Raw genomic sequence first — 17,038 nt, forward strand, 5'->3', positions numbered from 1 at the left:
TTATAAAATTCCTTTTACTCTCTTCTAATTGGTTCCCTGATTGATTATGCATATTTTCGATCTCTACAAAATTTCCAACTTTTAACAATAAATGGTTCATCAACAATATCCTCAGGATTATCTCCTTTCAACTCTTTCAAGATGAACACATTATGTAGAATACATCCTGATATCACGAGGAGACAAATTAGATCTAGTCTGGCCATCTCCAATAATTTCAATCGACGAAATTGCTTTTTTCTTTTCACAAAACACATTCAAAAATTCTTCGATATCAGTTCCGTTAGCTCCGTCATCGTTCGGCAAATCACGCACGCACCTATTGCTCCGTGGTCACGTGACCAATCAACTGTTTACACCTTACACCGCACGCTCCGCACCGGTGGGGATTTGCCGAACGCAGTATGTATATACAACAGTATGTACAACCAATAGATAACTTCAGGTGGTTGACCAAAAAATCTATAAAGAAAGGATAATATTGTGTTAAGGTTAAGATGCAATTTTATTATCGATATACAATACTAAAAAGATGAATAGATTACGTACTGAAAAAAATTAACTTTAGATTTTATTTCTTCAACAGTCCATTTCAAAAATTTTTATGAAACACAGAAAAGACGTTTTCTATTCTATAATCTTTCAATCTTTCATATATATATTTATGAAGTTTATAAGTCTGTTATCTGTGATTACTTGAAGCTTAATAAATTTAATAACTTTTAATCTATTATTAATTTACTTTTACCTAAAGTTCTTCTGTTGCATTATTTTGTAGGATAAATTATTTAACATCAATTAGGTCCATTTGACATTCGTTGAGCTATGGAAGAAGTGATCGTATAATTTTTAGCGGGAAACTTGGAAGTATACATCGTAAGTATAAATATTTACTGTTATGTATACATATCAACTGAATTTGATTTCAGGGTTATAATGAATAACTTGGATTTGAAAGGGTTACTTGAAAAATTCACTAGGATAAATGAACTAAGTAAGAAGGCAATAGAAGAACTGAGCCATCATATTGATGCAGATGTGTCAAATGAGAGTTTTAGAAATAATTTATCATTTTCTATTCAATCTCTGAACAAAGAGGCAGATGAATTGAAAAAACTACATAGTGAAATATCAACAGAGAATTTGAAATGCTCAGAAGTATCTTCTGTACCAGATACATCTATAAATGACCCGAGAAATGACCCTATACAGCATTCAACAGGGGCCTGTATTGATAAACCTAATGCAGAACTTAATAGAGAGTTATCTCTCACAGGCTGTGAGGAAAATAGTAAAGAATACTCAAATGAAAAATCTATTACAAAACTAAACGGCCCTGGGGAAAAGAACAAACAATGCTTAGATGCATCAAACAAGTTAGATGAAGATAGTAATTTATCTTCTGATGCAGTCAAGGATGATGATACTCTTGCAATGAATAAAATACATGGAACTATGGACACAATTACAGCTGATGATGATGATACCCTTACAGAAGTTAGAACTGACTCAAGTAAAGAAGAAGCTGGAGAAACTAAACCAATGTTGAAAATAATAGATTTTGAAAAACTTGTAGATCCCCGCAATTTGGTGTTAATGAATAAATCCTATCAAAATAACACGAAACCTCAAGATGTATCAATCATTGTTTTGAGCAGTTCTGAAGATGAAGTTTCATCAAATAATGAAGAAAATATTTCAAAGAAAAATGAACAAGGATCAATTAGAAGTTCAAATAATCTTCAAAATATACTTTCATCCAATCAGAATGAATTATTGAAGGATATTAAGTTTCAAAGTAAACCTTATGTTAAATTATTGAGAATGCAATATGAGAAAATGAAAAGTTTACTGGCATCTAGTCAAAAAGAGCATGAGTAAGTATTGGTTAAGGGGTCATTTTTTCTATCCGATGTTTCTTCTATTTTAATTTTCATTATATTAAAATGAAAGTAATTGATTTTTTAATACTTTTAAGCAGATGAACAAATTCCCTTTGATTTCACATTTCTGTTGGAGAATGTATATCATTTAAAAGTTTTATATTTATAATATAAAGTGATGCTTTCTTATTTTTTGTCTCCAGTTACATTATTGGAACTAGGTCTTTCTGTTGAGAGCTAGCCTAAATTTTGTATATAAATATGTAGTATTGCATAGATCTAATATTTATGTATATATTTTCAGGCATGAAAGAAATCTGAAGAGGAAATATTCTAGTTCTTCATCTGATGAATTGTTTTTGAATGAATTAAAAGAAAAGAAAAACTTGAGGCATAGCCAAAAATTGAATACTACTGAAGATGAGAAAGGAAGTAAATCAAAAAGGAAATGTAAATATAGATCAAACAGTCATAAAAAACGCATTGAAAATTCTAAGGAAATTGGTTCTGATTCATCTGAAGATGACTGTATTCAAAGAAATAGTGAACTTGATGATCGTTATAAAAAAGCACTCGAGAAGACAAAAGAAAACAATAAGGAAAGGGACTCTGCTAATTTGTCCAGTAATGAGCAAGTGGATGAGAACAATATAGAAAGTGATGTAGGTATAGATAATACAGATGTTCCCCTGAGTATTCTTGAAGAAGATCAGAATTCTACTATAAGTAAAACCTCAAATGATAAAAATAGTGAGAAGAATGATAATAGCTCAGAAGAAAATTCTGAGTCATCTTCAAACAAGCAGAAAAAGAGATCAGAAGATAAGAATAAAAAGGTAAGCTTCATGATTTATACAGGTATTAATTGTCTTTTTCTAAATTTTTGCATTCAACACTGAAAGCAGTTTTCGGAAACTAAACTTTAGTTCATAATAATGAATAATTTTGTTGTACAGGCTGGCCAGATTATTTGAAAGATTTTAATCATTAGATATCGACACATATTATTCCAAAGTTTCTTAAGTGGCACCATATGTTTTTTACAGGAACAATCTTTTTTTGTTATGGCAGGGAACATTTATGTAAGGTAGTCTCAAATAATTTTAGTTCATTAGGTGGCTTAATATGTAAAAGAACATCTTTTTGCATTTTATGACATATACTGGGTTGGAACTATTCAGAGGGGCAACATCGTCAGATTTCTTCTATTTTCCATTGTTTCAGGGATGTTATAGTCAATTTTTGTTTCTTATGGACGCCATATTGGTTCTCCTTATGGGGCGATAAAGAAAAATATAACGAATTCAAGTATCACCCTCTACAAAAATATCGAGTCTAGATACACAAATCTGAAGCTAGGAGAAATCCTCCCGTTTCTTGATATATTCTACCTAATGTAGGCCAATAATTCAATGTAGAAATCATCTTGGTTCAACTCGTTGAAATGTCTTCCCTGTAGGGACTTCTTCCCTCATCTCTGCAGTTTTTCTTGGATTGTCTGGTGGTGGTATGCAATATGGGCTTTATGCAGTTGTGAAGGTGTTGATTCGTCTGCTTCACATAATGTTTTGTAGATCTCTGATGTATTTGCTTGGTCTCTGAAGTATGCTCTTTGGCTTTCTATCTATGCACGAGCAAGTCCTTTCTATGCTGCTTTTCGGATGGTGCTTGTTTGCTCTTGTCATCAGCGTTTTCATTTTGCGTTGCAAGTTTTGGATGTCTGTTTTGCTCCATGGAACTATACCAAAAGGGTATGTTAGAATTGAAAATGCATATGAATTGATGGCTCTTGTCATGTTCTTGATGTTCAGATTTATTTAAAAAATTTTTTTGGTTCTCCTATTGAATTCATTGTTATTATATTGTTAAGTCTTGCTTCATTCTTTAATGGCTTATTCATCATATTATGTTTCTAGATCAATTTTCATGAAAATCTCCTAGTCAGTTAATATAGTTTATAATGAATAATTATGTTATGAATAGACCTTGATTGGTATGAACATTGTTTTCAAGTAACATAGTTATGACTCTTTTATTTTCAGGATTCAACATTGAAGGAAAAGGGCCCTTCCACTTCATCCATGAGTGGTGACGATACAAACGATGTGAGTATTTTGAGTTTCTATTCTACTTTTTTTATGTGTTATTCTGCTATTCTAACTCTTCTCCCTTTCTCAGAAGAAAAATATTTGGCAACAAAATCCTGAAACAGGTCAATTTTTGGTTCACTTTTACCAAATTTTTATGCATTTTTGAAGGATTTTTGTTGCACCCTGTGCCATCCCCATCAACCCTCTAAATTTTTCGAATAGGTAAAGTTGGTCATGTGGTACTTTTTTGGCAAGATCTTTGTATCTTCAAGTTCAAAGTTCTTGTAGTTCAAAGAGGTTTTCAGTATGTGCACTTTGTCATAGCTCATTTACTTTGAGACAATGGTATCTAATGAAATTTGTCACCAAATGAAAGTCAACCATTACAGTTTTGTTCATGTGCAACTTCCAACCCCTACGAACCCTTTAATGGAGAAAAAATGAAGTAACATTGGAAATTTATTTCGGCATTTGAAAAAATACATTTTTTTCTTGAAAATTTCTGTATGCCTGTAAAGAAGATAGAAAGTAAAACTGACCTATGTGAACAGATGAAGAAATGTTCAAAACAGGTCAAGAGAAATTCCAGTTTACTGCGTGAGCATGATTCCGCTATTTCCGAGTGTCAGCAGAGTATAACAGATTTGCACACAACTAACAATTCTGTTTTGGGCGAAATATCATCCCTAAAGTCAAAGGTTGGAGAAATTGGCAATATGGTTGTCACTGCGAATAACTCTGTGAGAGGTGTTGCCTCAGGTAGTTCTGATGCTGTTAGTTCAAGAGAAATCTTGGAAAGGCTTAAGAGATCCTACAATATCATAGTTAAGAACATCCCTGAAGGCAATGATGCTGATGACGTCGAGGTGGTTAAAGGAATCTTGAATGCTATCGATAATTTTGCATGTGATAATGTTGTTTCAGTTACCAGAATCGGTAGAGCTAGTAATGACCATCGACCAGTAAAGATCTGCTTCAGCAATTTTCATACACCCATCAAAGTGTTGAGAAATAGAATATTGATTTTAGGTAATCCTGCCCTGAAGAATTACCATATTTCTGATGATAAATCACGCGAGCAAGTTGAAAAACTTAACCGAACTCGTGAAGAACTCAAAAAGCGGTTGGCTAAAGGTGAAAAAAATTTCACGATTAAATATATAGAAGGCGAGCCCTCCATCGTTTCCTCTCTTGGTATTTCTTCATCGGGGAGCTTGTAGCTCACTTCGAGGAATGGACTATTTTATACACGAACCTGGCTTCTCTTTGGGCAAAGAAAAATCCAATGCAAGAGATAATATAGTTATCGCTGGTGATTTCAACATGAGTGAAGTCAAGTGGCCCCTTACAAGAGCTCCGTTGTCACTCAATCCACTAGATTTCATCATAATAAGATTTCATTTTTGCTGAACCTTACTCTATTTGGAACACCAGTAATGTTATAAATATGTGAGACATATTAGGTTTACTTTCAGTGAAGTGTTTCGGTGTTAATCAATTTTTGTTGTGCTCTTTACTTTCTGGGATTTTTAGTTTCTGTTATTTAATTTTTTTTTTTTGGTTTTAGTATATTGCTTCTGTTATTTAGTAATTTCTTCAATGATGTGTATGTATATGATTATTTTTTTATGAGTTTTATAGGCTTGAAAGCCTCTACTCTGTATTCAATTGTATTAATAATAAAAGACTGCCAAAAAAGTACCACAGGACCCACTTTCCCTATTCAAAAAATTTAGAGGGTTGATGGGGATGGCACAGGGTGCAACAAGAATCCTTCAAAAATGCATAAAAATTTGGTAAAAGTGAACCAAAAATTGACCTTTTTCAGGATTTTGTTGCCAAATATTTTTCTTCTGAGAAAATGAATTTGTTCCATAATTTTGACGCGCACTGTATCATTGAATTTTTTATTATTGAAAATACTCTGCAAATATGCTTCCTTGTCCTTCACTCCTAAAAAAATTAGACCTCCAAAGTACATTTTTTTTGGTCTTGTAATACTATTATCTCCCAAGATGGAGTAGCTGAAATTTCTGTGGAATTATAATAAACCCCATCAAATACCCATATAGAATTTTACCAACATTGGACCAGAAGAACGCTCTATATTGAGGCTTTCTCATGTTTCTACATGAGCAAAGCTCACCTCATATTGGAAAGAGTTCAAATTTTGTGAGCTCTTTTTTTCATTAACAACACATATTTGGAACTGCAACTGAATAAAATATAAATACATTTTCCAGGATCCCCTAACCACCAAATCGAAAAAAAACTCAGAAGAAGTTGTTGTCAGTTCAAATAATTCAGACGATTCTGATTTTGACACTTTCTTCAAGAAAAACAGATTTAAGTGAGTGTTATTAAATTATTTGAAATTTTTTTTTTGTAATTTTAAGTAATACTTGCAATATTTATCTTTTTTTTAATTTGATTTCTTATTTAGGTGAAATTTCATTGGGAGCCTTTTTATTATTGTTTTAAAAAGGACGAAATTAAGATATTCCATATTAATGTTTTTTACATTATTTATTTATTTATTTAATTATTATTATTGATTATTAATTTTGTTTTCAGACATTCAAAGAAAATTAAAGAACTTTCTGATTCTGAGGAGGAACAGAACAAAAATGAGGAAACACAGTGTAAAGAGAATGATAATAAAAAGACAAGTTCATCAAGTGATAACCTTTCAGATGAAGAAATGGAAAAAAGGTGACAAATAAGTGTATACATTTATTTAAGAAAATTGAAACAATCTGTTTCAGACAAGGCCAAAGAAGACGAAGGATCAGAAAAATGGATGATGACAGCAGTGATAGCAATGAGGCTACAACAAGAAGAAAAATTAAAAAGGTGGGAAACAGCTACTTTTGATCTACTAATATATTACTTAAATTATACATAAAAGAACACTCTTTGGAATTCATGTTGTCGATATGGAATTTAAAAATATTGAATTTTCAGTTAATTTCCAAAGACTCTTTGTCTGATCAAACAAAGAAAGCTGCAGTAGAAGAAAATGAGAGGAAACAAAGGATATTAGAAAAACAGAGAAAAGTGAGTAGATTTTTTTCAGCACTTTGAATTTGTTCTATATTTTATTCAATATTGATTCATCTTTACTTTCCTAGACCTCTGTGAGACATCTCAGAAGCACATAAGTTATGTCAGTTAGGATTACCGTTTATATTATTGTAGGTTTGGTTACTATGTACCATACCATCACCACTTCAAACACAGCATTGTTGTCCAACCAATAGCTTTTGGTAATTTCTATTTAAACTTCATTATCTGTTCATAATGTTTTAAAAAATTGGTACTTTACCCATCCCTTGAATCCACAAACCAAAACAACAAAGATAGATAACTTTTGGCTTCACAACAAACTGTACTATTATGAAAGGCAGGACATTTCTATCATTCTATTGCAAACTAATGTCGTCTTCAATTTGAAGTAAACATCTATCGTTTACATTTGATTCGAATTTCGACATTTTCTGCAATATAATATACTGGTTAATGTGAGTGTCTCAACAGATTAGTTTTCCTCAAAAAAATGGCAGTAGTAAGAATGTATTAAATCGAAATAATCTTTAAATTCAAGTACTATTAAATAATAATCAGTTTTCAAAATCGACTGTGAACTTGAAATATATATTTGATTATTTCATATTCAACAAAACGTTCTTTGTTTATATTTCGGAATCATAACTTGATGTTTAAGCAGATAATATAATCAGAATATATTTCAGTATAATCAAATATATGAATCTTCGGACCTACTGAATTCCAAAGTTGAGAAACTTATTTTGGATGTCGATGAAGTAACTGAACAACCATTACTACAAGTCGATAAGCATTTAGCCTCTAAACTGAAACCTCATCAAGCCAGTGGTATTCAGTTTATGTGGGATGCCTGTTTTGAATCAATAAAGAGAATTGAAAAATCCTCAGGATCTGGATGTATATTAGCTCATTGTATGGGATTGGGAAAAACATTACAGGTAATTTTATTTTAATAATGCTATGTCATATTTTACTTAATGAATTATTATTTCCTTCAATTTATCTTATAATCTAAGAGCTTGTGAACGCTATAATAATGTCATAGTATAAAAACAGAAGTTTCTAGTACTCAACGTCACCAATAGGGTCAGGTAGGAATGGCCACTAAAATATTTAAATCATCTTGGTTTTGGTGGGTAGAGGGTGATAAAGGTGCATAAAATTGGGACCCAATCACTGTTAAAATTAGGGGAACAGACAAAATCTCAACGAAGTTTGTATTTCATTTGGCATATTATAGCAATTATTCTCTCAAAGTTGATTTACATTTATACACTGAATCAAAATTGTACATAAATTCGATGAAAACGTGAATTGCATAATAAATTCAATCATAACTTTTTCAACCGATAAACAGAAAAACTAAAACTATATGAAGTCGTTTATCATATTGATGAAATGTTTTAATTGAATCAAAGAATAATTTCCAATGAAATGTTCATTATTACAATGTTTGATTCATTATTCGATCAGTTGTACTTTGAATCATTAATGTATTACTGTTCATTCTCCGAAGAAGTTAATGTACGACTTTCTACAACTAATAAACAAAGTTCATTGAATGAATGAATATTTCATCAAAGCAATGAACCCCCAATATCAATTTTAGATTCGTGATATTGATGAAAGGGATTCATAATATCAATGAATATTGATGAAGAAGTACATTGTATCAATGAAATCAAGTTGATTATTGTCATTCCTAATACAATGAACAAATTTTTTCAGTTTACTCCCATTGCCGTCAAAGTTTCGAAAAATAATTTGAACACTCGCCATGTAACTTTTTAAAAGAATGAATTATGTTTTTGAGCTATGGGGATCAATGTGATAAGCAACCAAATTTCCAAAACGTAAATGGGAAAATTTCAGGGTTATTTTTGCTTTGATAACCAAAAATTCTCTATTTCATAATTATTTCGAAATATTTTCCATAGGTTATCGCCTTAACAAATACACTTCTAGAGGAAAAAAAAACTAAAGTCAAGAAGGTTTTGATCGTTACACCATTGAGTACAGTGTTAAATTGGAAAGCTGAATACAAGAACTGGCTGTCTGGGGAAGAAAGTTATGAGGTTTATGAATTAGCCAGTGTGAGAGCACAAAACTCAGAGAGATCGTGTTATGTTAAAGAATGGCATGAAAATGGTGGGGTTATGCTAATAAGTTATTCTATGTTTAGGAATTTGAGTAATGAAAAAAACAGAAAAATAAGTAAAAAGATTCGCACCATTTTTATTGAAGGGTTGGTTGATCCAGGTAAGAAAATTTATTATTCATAAATCAGACAGGTACTGTTTTTATATTGGATGGGCCATTATTTTACTTCTTAAAAAAAAATGTAAATTACCAATTCACAAAAATTATTACCTTATTATTATAATATATTCCAGGATTGCTTGAGAATTAATTGAATTTTTCTTCAGGGAGTTCGACTCTATTGGCTTGTTAATATGTCAAGTTTTGTCAGTGTTAAAATAGCTCACACATGAAAAAAATCTGAAAACCTTCACCTAAAAATTTATGACATGATAAAGCTTTTTAATAATTCCTTGTATTATTATTATTATTCATTTTTTTTTTTTGGCAGGACCCGATTTAGTAATCTGTGATGAAGGTCATTTACTTAAAAATGAAAAAACAAGCATTTCTATTGCAATGAACAAAATCAAAACCCGCCGAAGAATAGTTCTTACTGGTACTCCTTTACAAAACAACTTGAAGGAATATTATTGTATGGTACATTTTGTTAAACCCAGTTTATTGGGAACATACAAGGAGTATTTAAACCGTTTTGTAAATCCTATAACGAATGGACAGTATACAGATTCCACACAATATGACATCAATCTCATGAGACGAAGATCTCATGTTTTGCATAAACTTTTAGATGGAATTGTGCAAAGGCGGGATTATTCAGTCTTATCGCCATATCTTCCACCCAAATTTGAATATGTCCTCTTTTTAACACTAACTGAAACACAGAAGAAACTTTATGCTCATTACTTAGAACATAAGGCAAAGAACTGTAAGGAAGGATCAAATAGAGCTTCATTTTTGTTTCAAGATTTTCAAGCGTTTTCACGAATATGTATTCATCCTCGTGTTCTTTTGGATAAGAGCATTGATGACCAACAAAAATATCAGGTAAATTGTAACACTCATCAGATTATTCTTCCCTTGTTTAACTCAATGAAAATTCTAAATTTGAAATTGAATTCATATAAATGTAGATATCTATAAAAGTTTGTTTTTTCCTTCAAAGAGTGATGAGGAGTCTATTGGGTCATTGAAGGATTTTATCGATGATGATTCATCTACTAGTACTCCCAACTCATCAGATTCTGAGTCTGATTCAAATAGAAAAGAGAAAAAAAAGGTTACTAAAAGGGTTACTAGGTCAAATAAGGACAATCTATCAGGTAAGTTTTCTGTTTTACTAATAAACTGATAGCAAACATTTCCAATCCAAGTATTTTCAATATACATATGTATAACTTTCAGTAGATTCTGATTCTGAGGACAGCAAACTGGAGACTGAGAAAGAATGGTGGCAAGAATATTGTGATGGAGAAGAACTAGATAATATAGCAAATAGTACAAAAATTTTAATGCTCTTTGAGATATTGAAAGAATGTGAGCAAATAGGAGACAAAGTGTAAGTTTGCAATGAAAATATGTGTGTTCTTATTTTTCGGGTTGCATATTGTGGGTTGTAACATTTTTTTTCTCTTCAAACGACTCCACCAAATTGGATAATTCATTTTTTGTTGTGTACATTACTGTCATGAGAAGAAAAAAGAAGACAAAAAAATATTTCCGAAAAAATCGTACGGAAAAGAAGAAAAAGGCCTTCCTTTTTCCTTCGATCAAGCTAACAATCATAGAGTATAATTTGACACTTCGATCGATGTATTTTGGGTAGCCTGACAGAACGTTCGAAACCAGGGCGGGCAGCTAGTTTTTCATATAACGCTCCTGATATATTGGGCGCGTTCAGCAGACTCAACAGTAGTGGAACAGTTGTCAATATTCTATGAATTTCATCTGAACGCATGCTATCAGGTTCAGCTACGGAGCGGTTGCCATCTTTTTGGTAGCGAATTTATCTTATACTACTTTTTAGTAACATGTTGAGTAACTGGCATTAGTGACAGTTTTGACAGTGCTTTTGGGACGAATTTTAAATTTCAAATATAGCAATAATGGAAATTGAATCATATAGGTTTATTAACACTCTGAAATGTTACTCTGAATAAATTTCCCATATTTTGAATAATAAAAAAGTAATAATACCGTAAGCAAACTCGGAAATAAAAATCGATATTATAACAGAAAATTGTCTCTCATCATGAAATTGATACCTATCTGTAGCGGACCTACTTACGCTACCGATCTTTCTGCTGAACTCGCCTAATAATAACAATTACACACTCAATGGGCATGGGGAATGGTTTTTGCAAATAAAATAAATTTTGGTGGACTTTTAATAATAATCGCTAATTTTCAAAAATATGAAACCTATTTCATGATATTTTTGAAATCATTTTTGAGTTTTCTGTATGAAACTGACTTGTTGCTAGTGATTCGGAATTTTACACCTGTTGAGAATTGTCTAATATTTCATATCTCAGTTACTAATTCTATCAACTGTTTTTAAAATCGTGTAAATTCAGAAGTTCACAAGTGTCTCAACTCCTATACAGGGTGATCTATTTTAAAAGATCCACTGAAATAACATCCTTGAGAAGACACTGGATTGAAACATTTTTCAAATGAAAGTTTAGTCTTGAGGGGTCATCAAATGCAGACATTGAATGTGCCCTCGGAGTTTGATATCAAGGTCAAATAGATTTTTTGAATAAGGAGTATACTTTTTCTTTGCAGAATCCCATTCTTCGTAAAAAAAAATCAGGATTATTGGGTCCCTTTCGTTTTTGAGATAAAATGACTCATTGGGGAATATGAAGGGTATTATTCTTAGAATGGTTATGATAAAAATGAGTACTCACGGAGAGGCAAATAACGAATCAGAAACGAATTTTTTCATTAAAAGATGCAAACAAAAATTAAATTAATAGCATATTTCACATAGTTATTAAATATTCAAAAGTTTCCTCATGATTAGGAATGCACAGTTATATCCTCCGTTCAAAGCTTCAGACGGTTGATAGATGTATCAATTAACCAAAAAAATATTAAGGAGAAATAAATTAATAAACAATAAGAAGATTGAAGAAAATTGCCTGAAATTACTCACAATCTAAAATATACAAATATGTACCAATGCATTAGTTTGCAGTAGTAAAAATTTCAAAATTGGGCATGAGGTGAGTTTTTATTATTGTGGTGTCAACTCATTTGTTCAGTTAGAAAAAAAAATCAGAAAACAATCTTAAGTATAGAACACTTCATATCTCCAGAGAAATTCATTTTATGGAAAAAACGAAAGGAAAAAAATATTTTCAGTTTTTGAAACAAATTAATATTCGGCAAAGAAAAATGTATATTCCCCATTCAAATAATTTACTAGACCTTGAACTCATAATCCAAGGTCACACTCTATGTCCGATGAAGATTAAGAAACTTTCATTTGAAACATTTTTCGATTCAGGCTCTTCCCAAGGAGTTATTTCAGTAGATCTTTTAAAATGGGTTACCCTGTATATTTTGAAATAAAGTTTACTCTATTATAGACATAGAAACATTTGATCTCTGCATACAATTTTGTGTTGATGCCAGAATATTAATTTCGGCTTCAAATTGAATGAAATACTGTTTCAGTTTGGTATTCTCCCAATCCTTATATGCACTGAACGTTATAGAATATTTCTTAGAGAAAGTAGATGAAGCGACTCAAAATGATGAGGCTGACGAAAAAACATGTGGATATAGTGGAAATTGGTCCCCTGGATTAGATTATTTTAGGCTTGATGGTTCAACCAATTGTAGCTTAAGATCTGAATATTGTGACAGCTTCAATAATGAACGTAATTCTAGAGCAAGGTTAGTAATGGTTTTTATATATTTTTTTTTGTATCAGTTACCATGAATATGGAAACAAAAAAAACAAGAAGAAAGCATCAAACACAGTCGCTAATAAATAAATTAAAAAGTGTTCGATATTCAGTTAATGTAGTATTTTTCGATTATATTATAAAGGTGTGCATATAACAAGACACCTAATTCCATGGCTATATTCTTAAGTCAATAAATGACAGTTACGATTACTACTATTATTAGTTTTTGCTGGAACTTTGAACTATTATTTTTCATTTCATATTAATGAAACAGGATCTTTATAAATAACTGTAACATCATAGTGGCCTTTGAAATGTTCTTTACCGCTTTTCGTTAATATAACTTATAAAAATTCTGTAATATTTTTTTAAATCAGTCATGCTAAGAAATTAACATTTTATCACCATTTCAGATTGTTCTTGCTTTCTACTAGAGCTGGAGGATTAGGCATAAATTTAGTGGCTGCAAACAGAGTGATATTATTTGATGTTTCTTGGAACCCTTCTAGTGATATACAAAGTATCTATAGGGTGTATAGATTCGGACAATTAAAGCCTACTTACATATACAGATTTGTTATGTATGGAACTATGGAAATGAAAATATATGAACGACAAGTAACCAAACAAGCTATCTCTAAGAGAGTAATTGATGAGCAACAGATTGATAGGCATTATAATCAAAGTGATTTAGCTGAATTGTATAAGTGAGTATGAACCATTTCTTGAGTTTATATCTGAAAAGTACTCAACCCTCCAATATTTATTTATACAAGATGATCAGTAATTGAAATTGTTTTTTGTGATGAAACAGGAAATATAAGCTATTCATTATAGCATTAGCTTATTTTATTCTGTCACTATGTACTTTGAGGCTAATTGAAATTTGCTTCATTATCTATACATAACAGACCAATTGAAAAGTCCCCGGTCTACCATAGTAAAACACATTTTTTTGCAAAATTCGATTTTATTATTCAACATAGTTGCATTTGAGGGCAATACAGCGATTATAGCGATATTCCAACTTTTCGATAACATTTTTGTAGTACGATTTGTCTTTCGCTTCGAAATAGGTCTCAGTTTCGGCGATTACTTCTTCATTGGCGCTGAATTTCTTTCCATCAAGCATACTTTTAAGGTCTGAGAACAGGAAAAAGTCGCTGGGGGCCAGATCTGGCGAATACGGTGGATGCAGAAGCAATTCCAAGCCCAATTCATGCAATTTTGCCATTGTTTTCATTGATTTGTGAGACAGCACATTGTCTTGTTGAAACAGCACCTTCTTTTTCTTCAAATGGGGCCGTTTTTCAATGATTTCATCCTATAACGCTATTTAATGATCGCTGTTGATGGTCTGGCACTTTTGGAGGTAATCAATAAATATTATACCTTGAGCATCCCAGAATACTGATGACATAACCTTGCCAACTGACTGTTTTGTTTTTCCTCGCTTTGGATTAGGTTCATCGTGTGTAGTTCACTCAGCTGACTCTGGATTGGACTTCGGAGTCAAATGATAGAGCCATGTTTCATCCATTGTCACATATCGACGCAAAAATTCAGGTTAATTGCACTTAAACAGCTTCAGACACTGCTCAGAATCATTAACAAGTTGTTGCTTTTGATCGATTGTGAGCTCGCGCGGCACCCATTTTGCACACACCTTTCTCATGTCCAAATATTCGTGAATGATATGATGTACACGTTCAGATGATATCTTCACAATATCTGCTATCTCGATCAACTTCACTTTACGGTCATTCAAAGTTATTTTGTGAACTTTTTTGATTTTTTCGTCGGTGACAGCCTTTTTTGGGCGTCCACTGCGTTTGCCGTCTTCGGTGCTCATTTCACCACGTTTGAACTTAGCATACCAATCAATGATGATGGTTGATTTTCGTGGTGCAGACCCCGGAAACTCTTCATCAAGCCAAGATTTTGCTTCAACTGTATTTTTTTTTTCATAAAGCAATATTTTATCAGCACACGAAATTCTTTTTTTTTCCATCTTTTTTCAAATAACAACGCAATATCTCACAAACTAATGGTCGGACTGCTTGAAGGTTGGTACTAACTAAAAATAATATGGATTCAATACAAGTCCCGCCATCTGTGCATCAGACCGGGGACTTTTCAATTGGCCTAATATATCTGAATATTTCCCAATTTGTTGATGCATTAATTAATTATTATGTTTTTTTTTGCTTTTGTTTGCTATTTGTTTCCCATTATATGGTATGAGGAATGATAACTAGAAATTATAGAAATATTTATAGTTTGGGGTCTTATCTATTGATCTTGTATTGGATGCCACTCAGCTGGTTGATAATATCCTTTTCAACTAGGAGCTTTGTTAATTGGCCCTTTTATTTTTACTATTCTTATTCAGTAGTTGAGGTAGTGTGAAGATGATTTTCTTATTACTTAAGTAGATGGTTTTTATTGTTCCAGTAACATCGGAATCATCATTGGGAAAACTGTAATAAATTTTTTATCTATTTATTTAGATTTGAAGAGCCAGAACTAGACGTAAGACCTATTCCTTTAGTACCTAAAGATGTGCTTTTGGGGGAACTACTTCAGAACCATGAGGATAAAATTTATAAATATCACGAGCATCAAACTCTTCTGGAGAATAAAGAGGATGAAACTTTGAATGAAGAAGAGAGGAAAGCAGCTTGGGATGAATTTGAAAACGAGAAAGTGGGAAGAGCAAAAATGGGTGAGTAATGAAAAATCTGTAAAATCTAAAGTAAAATTTATTATAATCCATATTTTCGAATTTATTATGGTATAGTTATATTAAATCATATATTTTTTTCAGCATATATTGGAAAATTCTCGACCAGTACAGTACAATTAGCTTTAAGGAACATTATTCACAGAGATAATCCCACTTGGAATAATAATCAAATATTATCAATTATTCCTCAACTTATTCAACAATTAAATCTGCAATTGAATATAGGGGATAAAACTGTGAGTTTTTCATATTATTTTTTTTAGTGGCAGTGGAAAATATAATTATGTTTTTTCAGATGTACAACAGAATAGCAACTGAAGTACAAAATATGCAGAACGAGTATGCTAGAAGAATGCAAATGCAATTATATCGAATGCAGTTAGCAGGACCTAACCATCAATTAGCGTAAGTTTAAAAGAATAATTCAATATTTATTGAGCTTCTTTGCGATAAATACTAAAAAAAATACAAAAAAGTGCATTGAAAAAATGAGAAAAGAACTGACGCGAAATCATGAGAATGTGGGGGCTTCAAGTTTAAAAAACAATGAGGAAAGCAGTCGTGAAGTCGGCAGCTTTTAATCGCTTGTTCATTCATGTGTCAATTGCACCATTGGAAACTACATAACTGTATATATGTATATAATAAGTGGTCTCTAGTGGTGCAATTGTCGCATTGATGACAGACAGCGCTCAAAAGCTCCGGACGTCAGTGCTTCCTAATTTTTATATATTCTTCTTGGATTTTTTTATGATTCTGATGACCCTAAATTCTGCAACAGACTTGAAATTGTAATTTTTATATCAAGCCTTGAAAAACACAGTTGAAATAATATTTGCGAATTGTTTATTTGGAACTAATATTAGAATTTAATTTTAGGAATGCGTATCAGCAACAATTACAGTTTATGAATATGGGTACCAGGTTTCCCTTTATGGGACCAAACGCTGGTGCTAGTAACATGAATCCTATAACTGACAGTATTAACCCTAATGACGTAGTGGAACTAAATTAGAGACTGTGAACATTCAGAGTACTACAATACATTACTTTCAGAAATGGGGTTTGGATTTTGAAAAAATGTTTTTTTATGTTGTCAATATTTTTATATATTTATGAAATATGTAATATAAATTTAATTCTCTCTTGCTATTTTTTTTTTGTTATTTCTGAAATAAAAATTCAGTAGGAAGAAATCAATGCCTAATTCATTGTTCAATTTATATGTCATTC

The 17,038-nt window shown here is 31.6% G+C and overlaps 1 protein-coding gene across 2 annotated transcripts; it reads left to right on the forward strand.

Moving 5' to 3' along the window:
* Positions 1 to 392: 392 nt before the first annotated feature.
* Positions 393 to 16,949, forward strand: LOC123676615 (transcriptional regulator ATRX homolog). 2 transcript variants are annotated; one of them, XM_045612691.1, is made up of 20 exons: positions 393 to 491; positions 779 to 876; positions 930 to 1,877; positions 2,188 to 2,719; positions 3,926 to 3,988; positions 6,217 to 6,323; positions 6,548 to 6,685; positions 6,739 to 6,826; positions 6,938 to 7,030; positions 7,726 to 7,977; positions 8,977 to 9,298; positions 9,630 to 10,186; positions 10,305 to 10,461; positions 10,544 to 10,697; positions 12,824 to 13,045; positions 13,473 to 13,766; positions 15,570 to 15,784; positions 15,887 to 16,041; positions 16,101 to 16,210; positions 16,685 to 16,949. In XM_045612691.1, exons 3-20 carry the CDS (start codon positions 937 to 939, stop codon positions 16,818 to 16,820), a joined length of 4,536 nt encoding a protein of 1,511 aa, XP_045468647.1. In that variant the 5' UTR covers positions 393 to 491; positions 779 to 876; positions 930 to 936; the 3' UTR covers positions 16,821 to 16,949. The 2 variants fall into 2 exon arrangements, with proteins under 2 accessions (XP_045468647.1, XP_045468655.1); XM_045612699.1 differs by lacking the exon at positions 393 to 491 and having other exon boundaries at positions 664 to 876; positions 10,547 to 10,697.
* The last annotated feature ends 89 nt before the right edge of the window (positions 16,950 to 17,038 follow it).

Source organism: Harmonia axyridis, chromosome 1 (assembly GCF_914767665.1).
Source record: "Harmonia axyridis chromosome 1, icHarAxyr1.1, whole genome shotgun sequence".
Lineage (NCBI taxonomy): Eukaryota > Metazoa > Arthropoda > Insecta > Coleoptera > Coccinellidae > Harmonia > Harmonia axyridis.